At 62.0% G+C, this 20,521-nt stretch overlaps 1 protein-coding gene across 1 annotated transcript in view; it reads right to left on the bottom strand.

The window, feature by feature from the left end:
• The window catches only part of SLC7A5 (solute carrier family 7 member 5), a gene marked incomplete at its 5' end in the record, with an annotated part of 31,602 nt that extends 21,674 nt beyond the window's left edge, over positions 1-9,928 (bottom strand). Inside the window, one exon of the mRNA XM_080828802.1 lies at positions 9,385-9,928. Coding sequence (XP_080684928.1) covers positions 9,385-9,928 — 544 coding nt within the window. The remainder of the gene's footprint in view (positions 1-9,384) is intronic.
• Positions 9,929-20,521: the final 10,593 nt, after the last annotated feature.

Below are 20,521 nucleotides of genomic sequence, written 5' to 3'. Positions count from 1 at the left end.
AAACACACGCATTCCTCAGGGACCCACGCCGCCGGCTGTGCATCTCAGCTGCCCTGCCTGAGGACCCGACACCTGCAGAAGGGGGGGCTGCTGCCGGGTGTCTGGTGGGGATGCTGGGACCCTGGGTGTAAGGAGAGGACGTGCCAAGGGTCAACGGTGTGGCCACTGTCCTCACGGACTCTCAGCCCTCTAGGGCATGTGTCGCACAAGTGGGCAGTGGGAAGGGAGCCACAGGGCACGGCCCCAGCAGGCCGGCCGACAGGGGCAGAGGTGCTGTTGGGAAGGCTCCCCACACGGGCACCCCCAGATAAGCGGGGCTGTGCTCATGCTTGCTAACAGCCGGGCCTGGGGAGATAAGGCAGCTCTGGGCAGCTGAGGACGGCCGGGAGCAGGCTGGGCCTGGCGGCCGGTCCCGCAAACTGCACTGGGCCCTTGTCCTTCACGTGTGTGTCTGTCCCGTCCTCGTCCTGCTGCGACACAGGCCACCTCGCTGGCCAGCAGGAGCACCAGCTCAACCTCAGCAAAGGAGCCAGGGTCTCGGGGGGCTCCTCCTGCACCTCAATGGTGGGTAGCGTTGCCCAGGGAGGGAAGGACGACCCCACAGCCGCACGGGACACCTGGTCACAGGGAGACGCGGGCTTCGAGCTCCAGGCTCGTGGAGTAGGTGATTTCTGTTGGGATTCCTGCCTGCAGACTCCGGGCTGCACATCCCCAGAGGCCCACTCTCGCCCTGGGCTCTGGCCCCTACAACCTGTTCTTCCCAGGGTCCCCTCAGGAAGCACTCTGGGACGCTCCCTGACCCCGAGTGTGGGGTGTCCTGCCACTGGTGGTGCTCGATGTGACCCGGGACACCCTGCAGGCTCCCTGCTTCGCCGTCCCAGGTGGAGCCTCCAAGCTGCTGACGTCACAATGGCACAGGGTTGGGGGGCACAGAAGAAGGTGCCCTGAGCGGGGGCGGGGGCACACATACTCTCCACCAGCACACAGGTCACCAGCTCCTCTTGGCCTCTGCCTCTGGAAAGACGGTTACCCGGGCAGGACTCAGAGGCTCCCTCCCCCAGCCCGGCCCCACCTCTCACCTGACCTCTCATCTCTGGACGCTGCCCCAGGGACCCCAATCACCCGCCAGAGCCCTAACTCCTGGACAGCAGCCTCGTGTTAAATGTACTCATTGGGCTGTTTCACCCAAGGGGGAGGGCTGAAATGTAAGGGGAGCCTGTTTTCATTTAAAAACACCAAAACCAAACAAAAAATTTCAAGATAAAAATAAAAGAAAAAAAATACACCAAAATGAAACACAAAAAAGCCACACCAACTGAGGGTAACACGCTGAGGGCTGCAGCAGGCCCAGGGCCCCGGGCTGTGCTTCCTCGGGACCGTGTGGACGCTGGCACCAGAGTCAGCAAGGACCGTGGTTAACGAGGGTGGTGCGTGAGCACCAGCCGAGCACTGTGGGGTTCGCCGCCCTCCGAGCACCTGCGGGCAGGCCTAACCCTCCCCCTCCACTGGCTTGAGGTCAAGCACACCAGGGGAAGGTCACAAGTAAGCCAGAGAGAACCATATCCCAACCCCCAGCCCCCCTCACCCCCACCCCCCCGCACACGCAGGGGCCCAGAGCTTCATGGGGGCTCAGTGAGGGTGGGGGTCGTTTACCAGCACCTGGCCCCTGCCCCTCACAGGTGCCCATGTCCTCTGGGCAAGCCCCCCTCCCAACAGGCCACCTGGGGGCCGCGATCACCTCCTCCTTCAGGTCCCGCCTTGACTCTGTCGGCCTCCCCAGGGCAGATAGCATCTCCCCCTCCCCGGACGCCTGACGCCCTTGGCCCCTGAGGGCCTCGCGGGATAGTCGGGGGGGGGGCACCCTAGAGCTTCCGACTGGCCGGCCCGAGAGCCCGCATGCCTAACTCTGCCCTGGGACGCCAGCGCTGCGGGCCCAGAGACCCCACAAAGATCCCACTTGCAGAACCGGAGGGCGATTTCGAGAGAAGGAATGCCCATGACCCCAAACCACCTGACAGGCCTACCTCAGCTCTGGAACGTGCTAGAACACGGAGCCAGTTGAGGTCGAGAGCCCTGCTCCAGACCCACCCAGGGCAGGGAGCTGTTCCCACAGGGCCCGAGGCTCCCTCCGCCAAGAGACCGCTGGCTGTGGGGGAGAGGCCGACGCGGCCCCTCCACAGAGGTGGGGACACCGGCTCTCAAGCCTCCCCCCACATCGTGTCGACTCCCTGCTTCTCCGTGGAAAGAAATTGCTGATAGGCCAGTGTCCCATTTTCAAATTCCCCAAGACTCGTCCTGGAATGTGCGTTTCCACGTTTCCTCCCAATTTTAATCTGACCAAGGAGTTCACCAGGCCCTGGGGCGCGGGTGCCAGCATGCATCAGGAATGGGGCTGGCAAGCTCACGCCAAAACACACCAGCGAGGGGCAGAGTCAGTCAGCTCGGAAAGCTGCCAACCCCCGAGTCCTGGGGCGAGCAGGAGACCCCCGGCAGACAGCAGTGTCTCACTTTATTGGCTTTTCTGAGGCACAATTCCTGGAGAACAGGGAGGTCCCCGGGGGCCCCTACCCCCAAAACAGCCAGGACAGCCAGGAGGGTAGCCCCCCTTGGCTCTGAAGCGATGCCCGAGTGCTGACATGCTGCGGGGCACAGGGTGGGCTGCTCAGTGTGTCTGGTCTCCGCACAGCTGCGGGGGAGGGTGGGAAGGACAGACGAACTCGCTGTCCAGCACCCCACCAGTTGGTCACTGCCGACTGGGAAGATCGGCTCAGGACAGACCAGGGTGTTGTGCGGGAAACTCGGTGCTTTGGAGTCCCCCGGGGGCCTGGGAACCCCCAGCCATCCACCCTGCACCTCTAGTCATTCTACTGCAGAAGAGAATGGAGGGAAACGCACTGTGGTCACAGTCTGAGAGGACAGGGGAGCATCTAGCCTCATCAGACAGTTGGGTGAATGGAGCTCAGAGAGGCTGTCTGACTCACTGGAAGTCACACAGCCCACGGAGTGCGGAGAGGATGCTCAGGTCTCCCCAGACCCACTCTTGTGTTCTGGAGCCCCGATCAGGACTTCGATCCTGCTCCCCCCCCAGCGCACGCAGCGCTCTGACCGTACAGCTCCGGGGAGCCTGGGCATCAGTCCTCCCAACCGGGTGATTCTGCTGCTTACGGGGGGGGGGCAAATCCCCCAAGGACCCACCCCCCACATGCACACACGTGATGCCCGTGTACCCAGCGCCCTCCGAAGGGTAGTGGCCGGGTGGGTCAGGAGACGCTGGCCCAGGTCTGAAGCAGGCTGTCCCGCCAGCGTCTGCCGCTCTCTGGGTGGAAGGTTTTTCGTGCAGGCTGTGCTGGCGTTGCAAGGGCCATGCCCAGGAGAGGGGCAGCCAAGAGCGTCCTGGGTGGGTGCCCCCACGGCATGCCCCCCATTACGTGACAGGGCCTGACCGGAGTTAGACAACGTGTTCACACACGTCTCCCTCCTCCCAGGCAAGGCGGCCGCAGGACAGGGCCTGGTGTGTACCCCCAGGCCTGACACCCCAGCATGGGCTCTTCACGCGGGCCGCGCGCTGCTGAACCACCGCGAGGCTTCCCAAGCCCTCTCTCTTCCTGTTCTGGAAACAGCTCCCTGCCAGCAGCCCCTTCACCGACGACCAGGCCGGACACAGGTCCTCAAACTCCCTGTCTCGGCAGTGATGACCTCACCCACCCACCGGGACAAAATGCTCCTTAACCAGACTGCGGTTGGGCCTCCCTTCCTCCCCAGACCCCTGACCCTGGTCCCCCTCAGGGCGAGCCAGCAGATGGCCTCCGGGTGTTGAGGGGGGACATGGGCTCTGCCCGGGCCCCATCCAGCCATCCTCCCCCCACACCCATCCCAGGTCCTTGGGTCCTTTCCCTTAGCTCCAGGGGGTCTAAGATAATTGCAGGAGAAACCTCCTATCCCAGGGCTGTGACACGAGGGTGCCCAGATTAGGGGCAGCTCCAACCAGGCCTCGTCTCTACCCACTGCTGCACCTCAGAGGGCCACGGCTCCTGGGCCCCCAGCCGGTCCACTGTTCCCCCGACCAGGCACAAGTGCCCTGTCCCGTTTGATGTCCGGACAATTCCTCTGTTACTTGTCCCTGCAGTGAGGAGATAACTAACTCATACACCCTCTGAGGCGTGACCCGCTCATGACTGCTCTGCTCTGAGACCCAGGCCCAGAGAAGCTAAGCACCCAGCCCCAGGTCACACAGCCCAAGAGACTCACAGTAGTCGGGGGACAGGGACAGGGCCTGGAGCCCTACCCGGGCCTTCTGCAGCAGCCCAGGTAACTCCGGCAGGATATGAGCGTGTCTGTGCCCAGCGCCGACCCCCGAGCCAGCCCTGGCAGCTCACACCCACACGGACAAAGCATGAGGCTGGCCACAAGGTCACGGTGGGCTTCAGGCCCGTTTCCCTGCAGTGGCCTCAGAGCTGGACTGGCCACGCTGTGAGCTCACAGACAACCACGGACAATCCGCCGGGTCTCAGCAAGGACAGACGCCAGCCAGCAGCCAAGGTCAGGGGAACTCAGAGCAGGATCAGGTTGCGAGAACCAAGCTCCAAGGGCCCAGAAGGGAGGGTGGTGCCCGTGACTCACGTGGAGGGTGGGGTGGGCGTGGCCCCCCAAAACTCTCCCGCAGGGAGGGAGGGAGGTCTGCCTGGACAGGCCTCCGGGGAAAGGCACCTCCCACACTGTGAGCCTCCCTAGGCACACGGGTGCTTGGAGGCCTGCTGGGAGGGCGCGGGACAAAGCCCAGCGTTGGGGACAAGTGTGCCCTGGGCAGTGCTTGGCCAGCAATGCAGAGAGGGCCCAGGGAGGTCGCACCCCCCAGCAGCCCCTGGGTCCCTGCACCTGCTGTGGGTCACAGAACGCAAACGGGGACTGGCGATCCAGGTGGGCATGGGAAGGGGCGCGTGCCGGGGGGGCAGCTGTGGGCCTCCCCTGCCCTAGAAGCTCCTTTCCAAGACAAAGATCTGGATGGAAATGAGAAGGAAAGATACAAGGCTCCTTGGCCAGCTGTGCATGGGGGTTAGCAGGCACCCCGGTCAGGGGACAAGCACACCCCAAAGACTCCATGGGACAAACCTCAGGTCCCCACATTGCCTTACTCTGGCTGACCAGATGCCTGGACCTGGCAACCGACACCACCCCAGGGCCCTGGCATTCGCCACTCCCGCCCAAGATTCCGCCATGTGTCCCCACACACCATGACAAAAGGCGGTTCAGCACCGCACGGTGGACTCTCAGCCCACCGCTGCCTCAGTTTCCCTGGCCGTACGAGAAGGATGGCAACACTCATTTCAAAGGCTGGGGCAGGAACATGTGACGAGAGGCAGCCAGGAGATGCCAGATCCATTTCTGCCACCCTTAGGGGGGCAGGGGTGTGAGAACCCCGTGATTATGCACACTTTGGAGTTAATACGCCTGGAACACATTTCTGGGCAGAGTCTGCACATTCCATCGGATTATCAAAAGGGTCCGTGACCCAGAGAGAGAAGGGTTAGAAACGCCCACCCTGCATCTCGCGCTTCCTCGAGGTCACGCGCTCTTGTGAAGGACCCCACAGGGCTGAGCTGCGGTCCCGCGACCCGGCATGACTTGCGCCAGTGGCCTGAGCACGTTCACGTCTGGCTGGGAAAGTGAGATTTCTGTGCTAATGACTGGGCTGTCGTCTGCACTTAGCTCACGGCTTGTGACTCTGGGGTCGCCAGCAACGTGCAAACACCCAGAAGCCTCACTGGTTGGGCAGAGATGAGCGCAGCCCTGGCGGCGGGCAGGCGTTCAGATGCCCGAGACCAGGCCGTACGGCGGCAGACACACTGTGTGGGTACCCCGCAGCCCCTGGAGTGGGCACCGCCTGGACCTGATGGAGGAGAGCCGGTCCACCAGAAGACTGGGGGTAGGGCCGGGGCTCCCCTCCCACTCTGGTCATCGCCCCAACTGACTTACCCTCACGTCGGCTGACCCCAACCCACAGCCAGCCAAACCCGTCCCTGATCCATGGCCCTCACCATCGGGACCTCCAATCTCCTGTCCCCAAGGCAGGAAGGGACTCCTTGTGGGCCAGGCATGTCACAGCTCAGACCCCAGCCCGAGCGGGAGACCTTGGCATTCACCCACCGCTCTTCCTGCCTTCTCTCCATCCTCTCGCCCTCCTGCTCTTTGCTAGACTGGAAAACAACACGTTCGAGGGCAGCTCAAGACACGAAAGGTGAGCAGCAGACAGAGGGTGGTGCTGGGAACAAAGGGCAGCCACGTGTGCCGCGCTCGATCCGCACGCCGTGGCCGAGAGTTCCCACGTTCGCCCGGCAGAGCTGTGAACCATCCCCATCTCACGGATGTGGAAACTCTGCTGAGGCCCAAGCAGATTTCCCGCAGCAGACCAGGTCCGTTCACACACAGAGCTTAGGCTCTCCCTGACACCAGCTGGAAACCATCTTGGCTCACAGGTCCCCGGAGGAACACTCACCCCTGCCCCCATGGATTGCCCAATCCAGGGGCATGTGGGGTAGGGGACCCTTGGCAACCCCCGTCTGTCTCCCACAAGAAGGCAGACGGAAGTGCCTTCCAGACCCCAGCCCGAAAGGGACCCACAGCCACCAGCAGACCATGAGCACTACAACCACCTGGCGGGTCCAAGTCGCAGCTGTCCCAGTGGGCCCAGTCACGCCCACAACCAATAATGGGGGAGGGGACAGAGGAGGGTAGGCGCCCAGCAGTCTGCAGCCACTGGCCTGACACCTGCGTCTGGAGTAGGAGTGACCTCGACACAGCAGCTGAGGCTGGCGAGAATCTGAACTCCAGTCTGAGCGACTTCTGCCCGAAAGTAAAAGCCCCCATCATCTCAGGTCCAAGCAAACGCTACCAAGTTTTTATTTAGGGAGAAGGTAAGCCTGGTCTCATGCCAGATCCCACACGGCCATCAAGACTGACAGAGCAAGGGCGCCTGGGTGGCTCAGTGGGTTAAACCTCTGCCTTCGGCTCAGGTCATGATCTCAGGGTCCTGGGATCGAGCCGCTCATCGGGCTCTCTGCTTGGCAGGAAGCCTGCTTCTCTCCCACCCCCCCCCCCCCGCCTCTCTGCCTACTTGTGATCACTCTCTGTCAAATAAATAAACAAAATCTTAAAAAAAAAAAAAAAAGACTGACAGAGCGAGTCTCTCTCACCGTTCCGTGCACTGGGCAACACCAGAGCCACGCTAGACGAGGGCCCCATGCTGGTCGTTGTGGTCAGACCTACAAGAAAAGGGCTTTATGCCCACACATACTACCAGCAGGACCGCACCAAGCACCGAAGCCGACCCGTTTCACAGCAGCACTTTTTAGGAAGCCAAAACTGTGGTGGGTTGTGTCCAGGGCACTGGAAAGACCAGCCAGCAAACCTGAGAACTTTGCTCGAGAGCCCACCACACAGCACCAAAGGGGCAGGCCACTGGGCCCTCCCACGGTGCACCAAGGAGCCTGGGCCCGCACTGCTGGGGCGGGGGGGCTCGAGGCGGAGAGCGGACCAGAGTACCCCTCCTCTCCTCGGGGAGAACTTCTAGAACCCAGCCGTTGTGGGACACTTGGAGGACACTCAGAAAGTCTCTGTGGCTTTTCGCTGCCTTCTCAGAGGCCCCTACGAGGGCGGGCCTGCCTCCCTGGACACCCATAACCTTTCTCCCTGCTCAACTTAGAGCCGCCTGTGCCAGGCAGCTCCAAGTTCTGCGAGCCTTGGACCGGCCTCTCTTTCCAGACAGTGAGGCTCTAGACGGGCACTCATCCTGGCAGACAGGGAGTCCCTTTCTGTAACTGAAAGTCCTCTTTCCACCAGAGAGAGCCACCCACACCTACACACACTGGACACACTCCCAAGGCGGTTCAGGGAAGAAGAGCCCCAAAGTCTGATGAGGACATGGGAGAACCTCAGCCCCACTCACAGCCCCCAGGGGCAAGGGCGCTGTCAACAGGACTCCTGGCCAGGCCCAGCAGTGCCACAGTGACAAGGGGCGGGGGGGGGGGGGGGGAGGGCGCTGAACTCACAGCAGTCCCTCTGCCATCTACTTAAACCTGAAAGTTTAAGAAGGGACTTATTTTTAAAGAGTGGAGAGAGGACAGGCCCTTAGAGACATTATCTGTTTCACCACAGACTGGGCCCACAAACGCTAAATCATATTGGAACACGATTATTATAATCGTATCAAAAAAAGCCATCCTGCCTTTAAAGGGGCTTTCCCTTCCCAGACCAATGTGTCATCCCAAAAAACCCTCATCTCAAAGGCCCACCAGAAACCACAGGTCTTCCGGTCCTCGAGCAGATGGACCTCTTAGACTTGGACAAATGTTTTCGTGTTTTTTTTTAAAGCTGAGATCCACGTCCTGGGACGGCCCCCCAAAAGGCAAATAACGCTCCTTCCCCCGTATGGCTGCTCTGTTCAGGGTCTCTCTCTCCGGAAAGTGTGCAATGTCAGGCGGCCAAGCGGAACCGCACTGGGTTTTGCCTTCTGGGTTTTGCCTTCTGGAATCAGCACTTCGGGAAGTGCGCCTGCCCCGCAGGACAGTGTGGCTCGACAGTGTGGCTCGTGCAGGACACTCAGCCACACACTACAGAATCCCCACGGCACCAGCAGCCACTGCCCATCAGAAGCCACTCCTAGCAAGCGCACAGCCCCCCAGTTTCGGGGCCAGGACCCCAACCCTGAACGTAGCCTGCGGGCTCTGGACCTGTGGGCACCTAAGAACATCCAGGAAATCCTCGCGACGGTGGCAGCTCTGAAAGAAGGAGCTTCCATCCCGCAAGGCTCCACCGAGGCCGGCCAAGGGGAGGCAGGCATGAAAAGCGCCGACAGCCAAGAAAGAGAAGAAAACCACATGATGTTTGGTAGGAACGATTCTTTTCTGAAATCGCCCAAGACAACGGTTTTTGCAGAGCACTCACGGCTCCCCCGGACCGCATCCTCCAACACACCCAGACCATGCCCAGGCGAGGAACACGAGCAGGGCTGTTTTCCAGCACGACCGCGGAGCCCCCAGGCCCCCCCTGCGCCCCCATCCCACACAGAGTGAACGCGCGCAGCCCGGACCCCGCGGTGGCGGCTCGGAGGCCGCGAGCGCTGGCTTGGGACGGGCCAGGCGGGCCGGCTTCCGGGGCACGAATGAATGAGTTTCTCCCTCCAACGGCAGCAGCGTCTGCCGGGCGGTCGGCCCCGGGGGGCGCGGGCGGGACACGCGCGGACGCTCGCACGAGGCAGGGGAAGGGGGTCGCGAAGGGACGCGGTGAGGAAGGGGAACACGCGCCCCCCCACCCCGCCCCCCGCGGCGCGTCCGCGGACCGACGGGACCCACGTGGCCCCCCGCCCCCGCCCCCGCGGGCCGTACTCACGCACGCAGAGGCAGGCCACGAGCTTGGCGGCGTCCTCGGGCACCGGGCAGGTGGGGAAGAGCGGCTTGAGCAGGTAGGTGGCGAAGACGAGCGCCACGATGTACTGCGAGGACGGCCGGATGATGAGCAGCTCGATCCAGAGCTTGAGGAAGGCGGGCAGCGAGCCGTACACCTCGAGCATGTAGGCGTAGTCGCCGCCCGACTTGGTGATGGTGGTCCCCAGCTCCGCGTAGCAGAGCGCGCCCACGATGGAGAAGACCCCGCACACGGCCCACACCACCAGCGCCAGCCCCGGCGAGCCCGCCTCCTTGAGCACGCCGGTGGGCGTCACGAAGATGCCCGAGCCGATGATGGTGCCCACGATGATGGCCACGCCGTTGAAGAGCGTGATGCTCCGCTGCAGGGTCACGCCCTCCGCGCCCTCCGCGCCCTCCGCGCCCTCCGCGCGCCGCGTCGCCAGCATCCGCTCCCGCGCCTGCCGCTCCTCCTCCTCGGCCGCCGCGGGGGCCGCGGACGCGCGCCGCTTCGGGCCGGCGCCTGCCATGCCGCCGAGCCTCCGGCCGGGCCGACCACGAGGCGCGCGCCGCCGCCCAGCGAGGACCCGCTCCCAGCGCGGCTGCCGGCCGCTGCGTCAGGGCGCAGGCCCGCCGGCGCTTTTATAGGCCGCCGCAGGCCCCGCCCCGCCGGCGCAGGCTCCGCCCCCCGCCGGCGCAGGCCCCGCCCCCGCGGCCTGGCGGTTTAGAGGGCGGAAGCCCCGCCCGCGCGGCGCCGGCGCGCACCTGCTCGTGCGGCGGCCGGGCCCCGCGACCCGGGCGGGGAGCCGGGGTGCCTGCGGCTCGGACGGGGCCCGCTGTGCGGGGGCGCCCAGGCCCGGCGGGGCGCGCGGGGCCGACGTGATGGCCCCGCCCCTCTCGCCTCCACCCCGACCCCGTCTGCTCCTCCTGCGGACCCGGGCAGTACGAGGACGTTCAGGGCCGCCCCTCCCGGGGAAGCTGGGGGTCCACCAGGCCGCTGGGGTACTGAGTCACGGGCCGAGTTCCTTTCTGGGCCAATTGCCATTTTCTCCAAAGAGCAGAGTTCGGGGGCACGGCTCTGGAGGTAGGGAGCTAGGGATCTGCGTAAGCTCGTGTGGACTGGCTTATGGGGGCTCCTGGAAGGACCCCCTGAGAACCCTGCCCCCAAATCCAGCAGGCTGTAGGGTGCAGGCCCTTTGATCTTTAGTTTACAAAGATGAAAATGGGTGCAAGCTCTCCCAGTCACCAGTCACCCTGGGGCCTGGAAGCCGGAAAGGATCCAGAACTCTCGCTGATGAGCTGACACGGGCACAGGGAAAGAGCAGAGAGTCCCGTCCTGGGGGACGAGGCGCATGGCTCTGGGCCTTCCACACCGGACCCCCCAGCGGACCCCCCAGCCGCAGCTGAATGTCAGCAGTGTTGGAACCAAATGAAATCCCGGCAGCCGAAGGGTCACAGCACAACTGCTGACCGGCAAGATGTTGTCTAACGTGGCCTGGGGGGGAACAGAAAAACGTTGCCTAACGTGGCCTGGGGGGGAACAGAAAAAACGGTCGCGCCATTCTTGCCCTCCAGCTGTCCTTCCAGAGCGGGAGGGCCCGGCTGCCGGTGGCCCAGCAGACTTCCCCAGCCCATGGGAGCCCCCGGGCGCTGAGCGGAGGCCTCTCGTGCACATTCTGACTCGAGCCGTCGTGTAGCTGAGAAACAGGCTGGGCCAGGTTATGTAACTTGTCTGACCGGTGAGTGGGCTGCGACTGTCCTGCTGAGGACCCTGAGCCCCTCTGCCACCCTTCTTCTTGTGGGTTATTCACCTCTAGGCGGGCGTTAACCTTCTGTCCCAGTCACCCATGATGGCAAAGGCGACCGTCTCGGGACGGATGACAGTTTCTCAAGGAAGGCGAGCACGTGGCAGTGCTGGAAGGCAGGGCCCCAAGCACCTCACCTGTGCTCACATGGCAGACACCTGCAAGGGTGTGTCCTCGGGGTCGGGCCCTGCCCTGAACTCCGGGCACCTGACCCGGAGGCTGTCCTCCAACAAAAGAGAGCCGATCGATAATCGCACGTGGAGCTGTAAAACGGCAGCTGTGATAAGCCGACGGGTGCTGCCGGGACCTGGAATGCTGGTCGGGAGGAAACCCACGGTCTAGTGCAGCCTTCCCGGCGTGAGAGTTAACGGGGGAGGCACAGGGGGCTTGGGTGCGGGGCTCCGGAAAAGATGGAGGAGACCTTCATGAGCTGCGATCCGGCGCCCCGGGACCCCGGGGACCCACTGCTGCGGTTGGTTTCCGTCCGATTTCTTGCTGCCAATCTGCTCCGTGCAAGTTTGTGTCTCAGAGCTCCCCGCGGCTTGTGGAATGGTCTGAAAACCTGACCCCGAAATCAGACTCTGAAATCTTAGCCGAGAGTGCCATCTACTGGCAGTGTCCTTCAGGACCCATTTCTCCCACAGATGACCCGACAGCCGTCTTTTCAGTGCCAGGCGCTAGTTGCTCCTTTATCAAAAGCTGTGCCCTTCGCACGAGCCTGGAGGGGAGGATCTCCTGAACACATTTCTACAGAGGGAAGTTCTCGGGAGTTTCCACCAGAAGCCTTCAAGCCTTATGCCCTCTCCCTGGTCAGCCCGCTTCTGGGAATTTCTCTTCGGAAGTAAGGACAGAGCTGTGTTTGGACTCCGTGGCCGTTTATTATGGCTCTGGAACCTAATGGCCGGTATTGGAAAGAAACCAAACAGCTGACAGACTTGCTTCGGTAAACGCGGCCGCGGCCGCCGGTGGCCGCTGTGGAACCCTCGGACGTCAGGGTGTGAAAATCTTTCCCTGGGACCATCTAGCCTTGATTTATGGAAGATGAGGATGGGATGTAACATCCCAGAGCCGCATGGGGCGGACTCCTGACGTGCTCTGGCTGGGCTGGGTCTCCCCTTCTGTTCTTCCGGGATCTGGGAGACCTGCCGTTTTGGAGGAAGAGCTGCTGCTCTTTCTCAGGTAGGGGGTGTAACCAGGCCTCGAGGCCAGGGCCTCTTCTGGGGAGGAACATTTCCCAGGGCCTCTTGGAACAGGGAGGACTGGCTTCCAAGAAGCGGACCTGCCCCGGAGGGACGCGGACACCGAGCTTCCGGGACAGCAGAGCCACACCTGTTGTGAGTCTTGGAAATTACGACCCCCGTTTTAGGCGGCAGCCTCTCTCTCTCCTGTTTGGAATCCCAGAGGCCCTGGGGCCAATCTGGGGAGAAGAGAGCCTATTGAGAGCCTCCACCCTGCCCCAGCTGCTGGGCGATGGGCTGGACGTTGGGCTGATGTCGTAGCCACCAGGCATCCCTGCCTTCCTCCTGAGCACCGTCCTGTCGTCTCCAGAGTGGCTCTGAGGTTCAGGTTCCTGGTGGCAAGATGTGGGGCGCGGGAAATGGGAAGTGGGGAGGGGCGGGGGAAGGGCAAAAGGAGCCAGAAGACACAAACTGGGAGGTGTCGGTGCTGGTGATGGTGTGGTCGGCGGGGGACCGGAGTTCACAAGACCAGTAACTAGGTGAAGTGATGGGTAGACTCGCCGTGGGGTCGCCTGCAGCATATACAAATGTCAAATCATTAGGGGGGCACCTATCTCCATAAACTTGGGGGGACACGAAGGGGAGATTTCGTGGCAGCAGCGTCATCCTCGGGCTTCCACGCAGGCCCCTGAGCTCACTGCTGAGTCCCCCATCCGCGGGGCCACCAGCTCAAGGAATGGGGCAAATCCGGCCCCTCTCTGGGCCTGGGTTTCCCCGGCTCTAACTGGGGATCACGGTTCCCACTACAGATGAGCACAGTGTCGTCACGCAAGGACTCCATCAGTAGTGATCACCAGCAGTGGTGATGGTGTCTATAAATGGCAAATTTGATGGCTTAACCCCCGACGCGGTGACAGCAGCTATCTCCCGGTATGCGTGAGGGTGTGCTTGTTACCTACATTTTCTTCTATTTCCCTGTTGTTTCTAAACTTTCCACGGTGAGCATACACTTCTTCCACGTTCTCGATTTCTCTCTCTCTCTTTTTTGAAAGATTAATTAATTTATTTATTTGACAGAGATCACAAGTATGCAGAGAGGCAGGCAGAGAGAGAGGTGGAAGCAGGCTCCCTGCTGAGCAGAGAGCCCGATGTGGGGCTCGATCTCAGGATCCTGAGGTCTTGACCTTAACTGAAGGCAGAGGCTTTAATCCACTGAGCCACCCAGGTGCCCCCGTTCTCAATCTCTTCAAAGGCCTCCCATCATGGAGCCCCAGGGTTGAAAGGAAACTCTCCGGGGCACACACATGAGCAATGTCTGAGTTCTGGCTCCCTTCCCACACCGAGCCTGGCTTGGGACTCCTCCCTGGGGAAGCTAGGAGTCTACGGGAAGTCACCCTCCTGCTCCCCTAACTTCGTCTCCGACTGTCCTTTGCCAACACACTCTGATTTTTTGGTCTTGGGGAAGAGAAGCGTGGCCCCCTCGCCAGGGAGAGTTGGATGGCCTCACGACGCTTCTGTCACCAGACTCAAATATTCCCAGCACAGTCGTCAGCCAGCATTCTTCACCTAAAGCAAGCCGCCTCCTGTCCCCGAAGGTAAAGAAAACTTGCAGACCACACACGTAGGGTGATTTTCTGCCTCTCGGACAGACCCCGGCTCCCAGAGACAAGGGGCTTGTCTCCAGGCTTTAAAGGGCTTCTTTCCCACTCCGGGGGTACTCACAGGTGCCCCCGCTTCGAGCTGCCCCAGACAACACTTGGTTCAATGCTCGTAGCCCGGCCAGTGGCCTGGCTTGGGAAGGAACCTCCAGCAGGTGTGTCCCAACTTCTGCATGGGTAAAACAAGGGCACTAGTAGGGTTTGTGGGGGGTAGAACTGAGACAAGCCATACACAGCAGGTCACAGAAAGCCAGGACGCAGCACGGCAGCCACCCACCCCCACGGGGTAACCTGCATTAGGGCAGAGCACTGGAGGGGTAGGGGAGGACGAGACCCTCTGTTGGCCCTGTGACTTTGCTGCTCTGCCAAGGCCCTGGGCCTTTACAGGGCTATCAGATCCTCACTCTCCTTTAGAACTCCTTTTTCCCAGGGAAGAGCGGACCCGAAAATCCCTCGCTGATGTGGAAACTTGCCACCCCCACATCATCTGACTGCCCCTGTCTGCCTCTTCTCAGTTGCACAAGAAATATCTGTGTCCTTTTCACAAAGAAAGCGTCCTTTCTTCTCCTGGAAATGTGTTTTGAAAACCCACGCTCTTGTTGGGCTCAGCTGCTGGTTTTTCCTGACGCTTGAAAAGGTGGGCCTGCCCTCAGCAGTCTCTGAAATGATGTTCCGTTTCTGGGCCCACGTGTGCCCACAGCCACGGCCCGTAGGGTGCTTAGCCCAGCCAGACCTTTGTGTTGGTCCTGCAGGAACATCGTGAGGCTCTGCTCGTGGCTGGAGAGATGAGGCCCGGCAAGTTCAGGAGGTGGCCGGGCCCAGCTGCAGGGCAGGCCACGCCGACAGTGTCCCTTACACGGGCCACCATGCCGCCTGCCCTCCAGCGCCTGTTGGACCAGCACGAGAATCCTTCTAGTTTGTGGACAGCGCCATTCCCGCTGCTCCTGGAGGCTCCCTCGTGGCCCACCCTCGGGAGGACTCCCGATGTCCCTCCACAGAAATCCTTTTGGTTTCATGCAAGTGCTCCGCAAGGCCGCCCGACTTGGTCACAGTGGTTGTGGCTCCAGGGGGGACCCGAAGCCCCGGGGAATTTCTAAGTCACAGCAGCGAAGTGTGGGAGATCCTAGGGCTACGTTTTCATTAAGCACCTCAACGGAGTGAAAAACGGGGCCGTGGGCCTGTGTTTCGGGCCTGGGTCTGACCACGGCCCTGGGCTCGGGCCTCCCGCTCGGCTTGTCCCCGAGCTCGGGCCTGGGGGTGTGCTCAGGGAGAGTGCCTGCTCTGGACTCCGCGGGAGGACCCCCGCAGCAGGGACCGGGAGGGGAGTCCAGGCGCACGGGTCAGTGCACGGATGGGGGGAAAGGCTGGCACGAGCGCACGCGGCCGACGCTTGGACCCGAGAGGGCGTCGCACTGCGCGATGGACGCCGGGCACGTGGGCCACGGGGCTCCCATCCTTGGAGTGTCCGTGTAGAGGCTGATGGTACCCGCGGCTGCAGGGGAGGGTGGGCGGGGGCAGTGGCTGCTGGTCGCAGGTTCCCTTCGGCATGCGCGGCGGCCGGAATGTGCCAAATGCCCCCGGACTGTCCACTCTGAAGGACGGCTAACGGTCAGTTCCCTGTTCCGTCCATTTGAGCCTCAAGTAAGGAGGAGAGGTGCCGGCCAGGACTCGGGGGCCAGCGTTCCGATGTGGCCTCTGTCCCTGCGCTTAAGGGAGCTCCAGGCAGGGCCCGCGGTGCGCCTGGGACTCAGTTTCTCTCTGGAGGAGCAGGTGGGTGGGAGGAGCCGGCGTGAAGTCTCCCGGGGTGGGGCGGGAGGCAGGGGGGCGGGGGGGGTGGGACGTCCTCGGCTGATCGGGGCTGTGTGTCCCACGAGGCCAGGAGAGGTGGTTCTGGCGCTGCGCTCGCTGCTGGGGCCCCTCCTGCGGTCAGAGGACGCGGGCCCTGACTGTGGACTCTGGGCGCTGGGAGGACAGACTCCGGGTGTGGAGAGCCCCGCCTGTCATGCTCTGTCGCAGCCCTAAACCGGCCCTGAGATGTTATAGAAAGGGGGGCCCCTTCTTGGACCTGGCCGGTGGTGCCTGCCTGTCAAGGGGACAGGAAGAGCCAGCCCGCGTGACGCTCCCGGGGTCCCCGTCTTGCTGAGCACCCGCGGGTCCCTGTGTGCGCGGGTCCCTGTGTGCCCGGCTCCGAGGGGGGCCTGGCCTTCCCTGTGGGCATGTCTGAGCCGATGGGGCCAGAGGCTCCAGCAGATGGGAGAGCACGTCCCGCAGAATCGTCTTCTGGTGGGGGCACCTGGGTGGCTCAGTGGGTTAAGCCTCTGCCTTCGGCTCAGGTCATGGTCTCAGGGTCCTGGGATCGAGCCCCACATCGGGCTCTCTGCTCAGCGGGGAGCCTGCTTCTCCCTCTCTCTCTGCCTGCTGCTCTGCCTACTTGTGATTCTATCTCTCTCTCTGTCAAATAAATAAAATAAAATCTTTAAAAAAAAAAAAAAGAATCGTCTTCTGGTGGAAGGAGGGACAGACGGACCGAGGCGTGCTGCACCGGGCAGCGTCCACGTCGGGGACCTGCACACACAGATGTGAGCTTCTGGGGTCTCCCCCCTCCTCAGACGAGCCACCTCCGGCCATCTCACACCCAGAATTTGCCTCGCCCGTGGAGTGCAGCAGGGAAGGAGGTAGCTCCCAGCGGTCAGCCTGCCTCCGGCGGCCAGCTCAGGCCCACAAGAAGGAAGTGGCAGGGAGACCGTCCTGTTCCCACTGCTACTCCCAACCCAAGGGGACACAGACAGTGGCCGGAAGGTCTGGGCTGCTTCTGCTCCCCACACTCGGGAAGCTAGGAGGACCCAGGCAGCCTCACGATGACTCTGCCCTCTGGGACCCAACACCATCCCAGCTCCCCGAGACCCCGGGGCAGCACCTGCCTGCTGGGGTCTGACCCCAGACGTTTCTACCCTCTCCATGCAGGAGTGTGGCCCACACGTGCATCTGTGTCACTGCACTCAGCCCTTTTGAGGTTCTAGAAGTGAGTGGGGTGTGGGAAAAGGAAAGGGCCGGTCGGGGGTGCGGCTCACCTCGAGGCCACGCAGGAACCGTCGGAGCTGCAAGCGGGAGACGGTCCCTCCACCTTCTCCCCTGACCTCTGCCCCGACCTCCAAGCCAGCGGGGCAAACCCCCTCCTCTGAGCCACGCGTCAGCGCCCTGACCTTATCCTTGACCCCCCACGTTCTCTGGCTCCTACAGCCAGGGGGGCAGAAACCACATGCAGATGTCTCCAGCGTCCGATGCTTCCGGCCGGCGCTGCCGGCCTGCTGTGCCACTGGGCCTCTGTCTGGAACAGGAGTGACACGGAACCCTGATCACCTCTAGCATTATTCCACACTTGCTTATCACATGCCCTGTCTCTGCACGCCTTCCCGCCGATGCACGGCCCGCCCGGGGCTGGGCCCCATGGGCTTTGCTGTCCTGTTCATGGATATATTCCCATTGTCTTGCACGCTAACTGGTCCGCGACGGCCGGAGGTGTTTGAGAAATGGTTGTGGGACGTTAATTGCAGGGAAGCTGTGTGTTTCATTATGGAATCGCGGATATGGATGTAGAGCCTGAGCTCTGCGTGTGCTGTTTGATGTCCGTACCTTTGATTTGTGTTTATGTGTTCAGGGACCTGGAACACCTGTAGGGCGACCCCTCTGAATTTCCAGAATTTAGTAAAAGGATCAGAAGATTTCACTTTAAAATAGTTTCCCTATTTCAATGCTACTACAAAAAAAAAAATTCCCAAACTGACACAGGAAATTCTGATAGAGTATAATCTGGCCATTGAAAAAATACACAGCTTTAATCTTCAATGCAACAGTCGGTGAACGTATCGTAAGTATGGCGGAAACAGGAGAGCGTTTTTCCTGTTGACATCCCTGCTAATGTTTCCATGGACTTGGGGCCCGGCATCTCCCTGCTTGGTCGATGCACGGGCGAGCCAGCTCTCACACTGAGCGTGCTCCTACCTTGCCCTGGGTTGTCGGCAGAACTCGTCCTGCAGCCTCCACCCTGGCACTAAGCAGGGCCCGGCCTGAGGTGCACACCTCGCGATAGCTCCCTTAACTCTGCGGAGTCTGGAGAGACCCAGCTCTCGGCGGTCCCGGTTCTCAGAGCTGCTCCCTCAGGGTCCTCCGCTCTTCCTCCGTGTTTTGGGCACAGTGGCCACACACACCAAGTCAGGTACAGGACTCAGAGCAGAAAGGTAGATTTGGGGACGTCAGACTTCAGTTCCACACTTCAGAAATCTCCGGGAGGATATTGTTCCCCACCCTACACAATGCTTTCTATGGTGAGGGCCGAACATCGAGGCTACTTCATGCTTTCCGTGCTGTTGCATGATGCTCCTCGCTGCTCCGTCGTGCTCCAGGCTGGTTATGCTGTTCCGTGTGTGTTCATGCTGTTCCATGCTGCTCCTCGCTGCTCCATGGTGCTCTGTACTGGTTATGCTGTTCCACATCTTCTCCGTACTGTTCCATGCTGCTCCCCGCTCTCCCTCTCTTGCTGTCACACGCATCCGTAGGACACGCAGGAGCACAGAGGAGAGGGTCCGTTCTCTGGGGAGGAGCCCAGGAAAGAATCACTGCAGAGAAGGCACTTGGGCCAAGCCTTGCACGATAGACGTTTCTGAGCAGAGCCAGGAGGGGAAGGGCATTCCCAGGAGAGGGAACAGCACCACCCAAGGCCTTGAGGCAAGAGCACGGACAGCTGACTTGGAGACGGCAGGCAGCCCCCGTGCATCACGGATCGGCGCGCCTCACTTGGTTTCCCCAGACGAGCTTTTTTTCTGGGCGGCAAGTCAGCAAGGAGATGAGGACCCCGCCGTCGCAGGGAAACAAGCTGTGGACCAGGGACAGGATGAGTGCGCCATCCAAGCGCAGGGCTGGGGGGCTGCAGGGAGGAGGACGAAGAGGAGGGCTCGCTCCAACAGCTGTGGGGCGGCAGTGCCAGCCCAGAGGACTCCACGCTTGGAGGTCGACCCAGCAGCGAGCTTGGGGTACAGATGTGGTAGGAGAGTGGATTAGGCGAGAGCCGGGAGAGCTGGAAAGAAGGGGTGGCATCGAGAGGCTGCCGGCGCGATTCTGGCCAGGGGGGCGGCAGCTGGGGCCGCGGCACGGCCCGCGGAGCACGGCGAGTGGAACTAGGACCTGTGAGGGGCTAGGGCTGCCACCCACAGGATCCACGGCTGTCTGGGAAGTGGGGAGCGAGGGGCAGGAGCTCTGAGGGGCTCCCCAGGGCCGGCCTTAGCCCTGGGGGTGGAGGTGCCGTTTACTGAGATGGGGCCGGTGGGCGCCTCTTGGCGGGAGGCCAAGCGCCCAGGACGGGCACCCCAGGACGGGTGCCGGCGAAGGCTCGGGGGGCCTCGTATTCCAGGTGTTTCTCCGGAGAGGGGGAGGAGCAGAGGGCGGCGGGTGGGAGAGCCGGACGTCCAGGCCGCGGAGCTGCGGGTTGAAAGGGGTCCAGACTCCCGGCTGGTGCAGACTTGGGGGGAGGGGTGCAGGGGGAAGGTGGGCAGGGGCCATTCAAATTAGAAATCATAGTGGGTTCTGTCCGCAGGAGCAGCGTGGGGCTCCCACCAGGAGCGAGCATCTTGGGTGTCGGTTCGGGATGGGGAGGGGAGGGAGGGAGGGATGGCAGTTTGCCAGCAACCAGCACTTCTTACCCATTTGTATTTTACAAAATGAGAAAATAACATAAAAGCACAGGGAGGGGCCTTTGAGCTTTCAAGTCTGGGCCAGAGTTTCCACAATACGGACCTCGGCCACAATGTGCCGCCCTGAGGGCCCGTCCCGCAAACTGCAGACCTTGACCTCTGCGTCTAGCCGCCACTTGGAACAGGGAGCGGGAGCGTCTGTGTTTGTTTTTTGTACCATTGCTTTGAGGGCTGAGAGCCGCGCCTTTCCTCTCGGGTGTTTGTGGTTTCAGGGCAACGCATCCAGGCTCGGGAGGGTCCCGGGAGAGTCTCAGCGTCCCAGGGTTCACGCCGGCTTTTAAAAATAACTGACAAAAGAGAACACCTACCAGGAGACCGAGGCGTCCGTCGGCACACTGGGAGGCAAGGCTTACATCGGCACGAGAACCGAGGATGAAAGTTGTCTCCTACCTGCTGCTGGGTTTCTGGTGGGGACACGACGTCACTGCGGGGCGGGTGGGACCCAGCCCAGGCTCTGCAGCCCACTCTTCCTCCTCTGCACACCTGGGCCTTTCTCTGCCCCTAAAGTCCCCGTAGAGAGGGACCGCGCCGAGACCGCGTTCTCCAGGCACCCACACGCCTGCATTACCCGCAAGCGGGGTTCTCGGGACGTGCGGGAGGTCTGAGCCTTTTTCGGCTGGAAGCGTCCGTTAAGGCGCGACTGGAGGGTATCACAACGTGAGGTTTTCCCTGAACAGAACAGCTCAGGGCTTGATCTGGATGGGGGACGGCCCTTTTCCTTGTCTTTAAGTGACA

The sequence above is a fragment of the Martes martes genome, assembly GCF_963455335.1.
Source record: "Martes martes genome assembly, chromosome: 17".
Lineage (NCBI taxonomy): Eukaryota > Metazoa > Chordata > Mammalia > Carnivora > Mustelidae > Martes > Martes martes.
The sequence above is the reverse complement of the archived record's forward strand: the minus strand, read 5'-3'. Positions and strand labels throughout refer to the sequence as shown.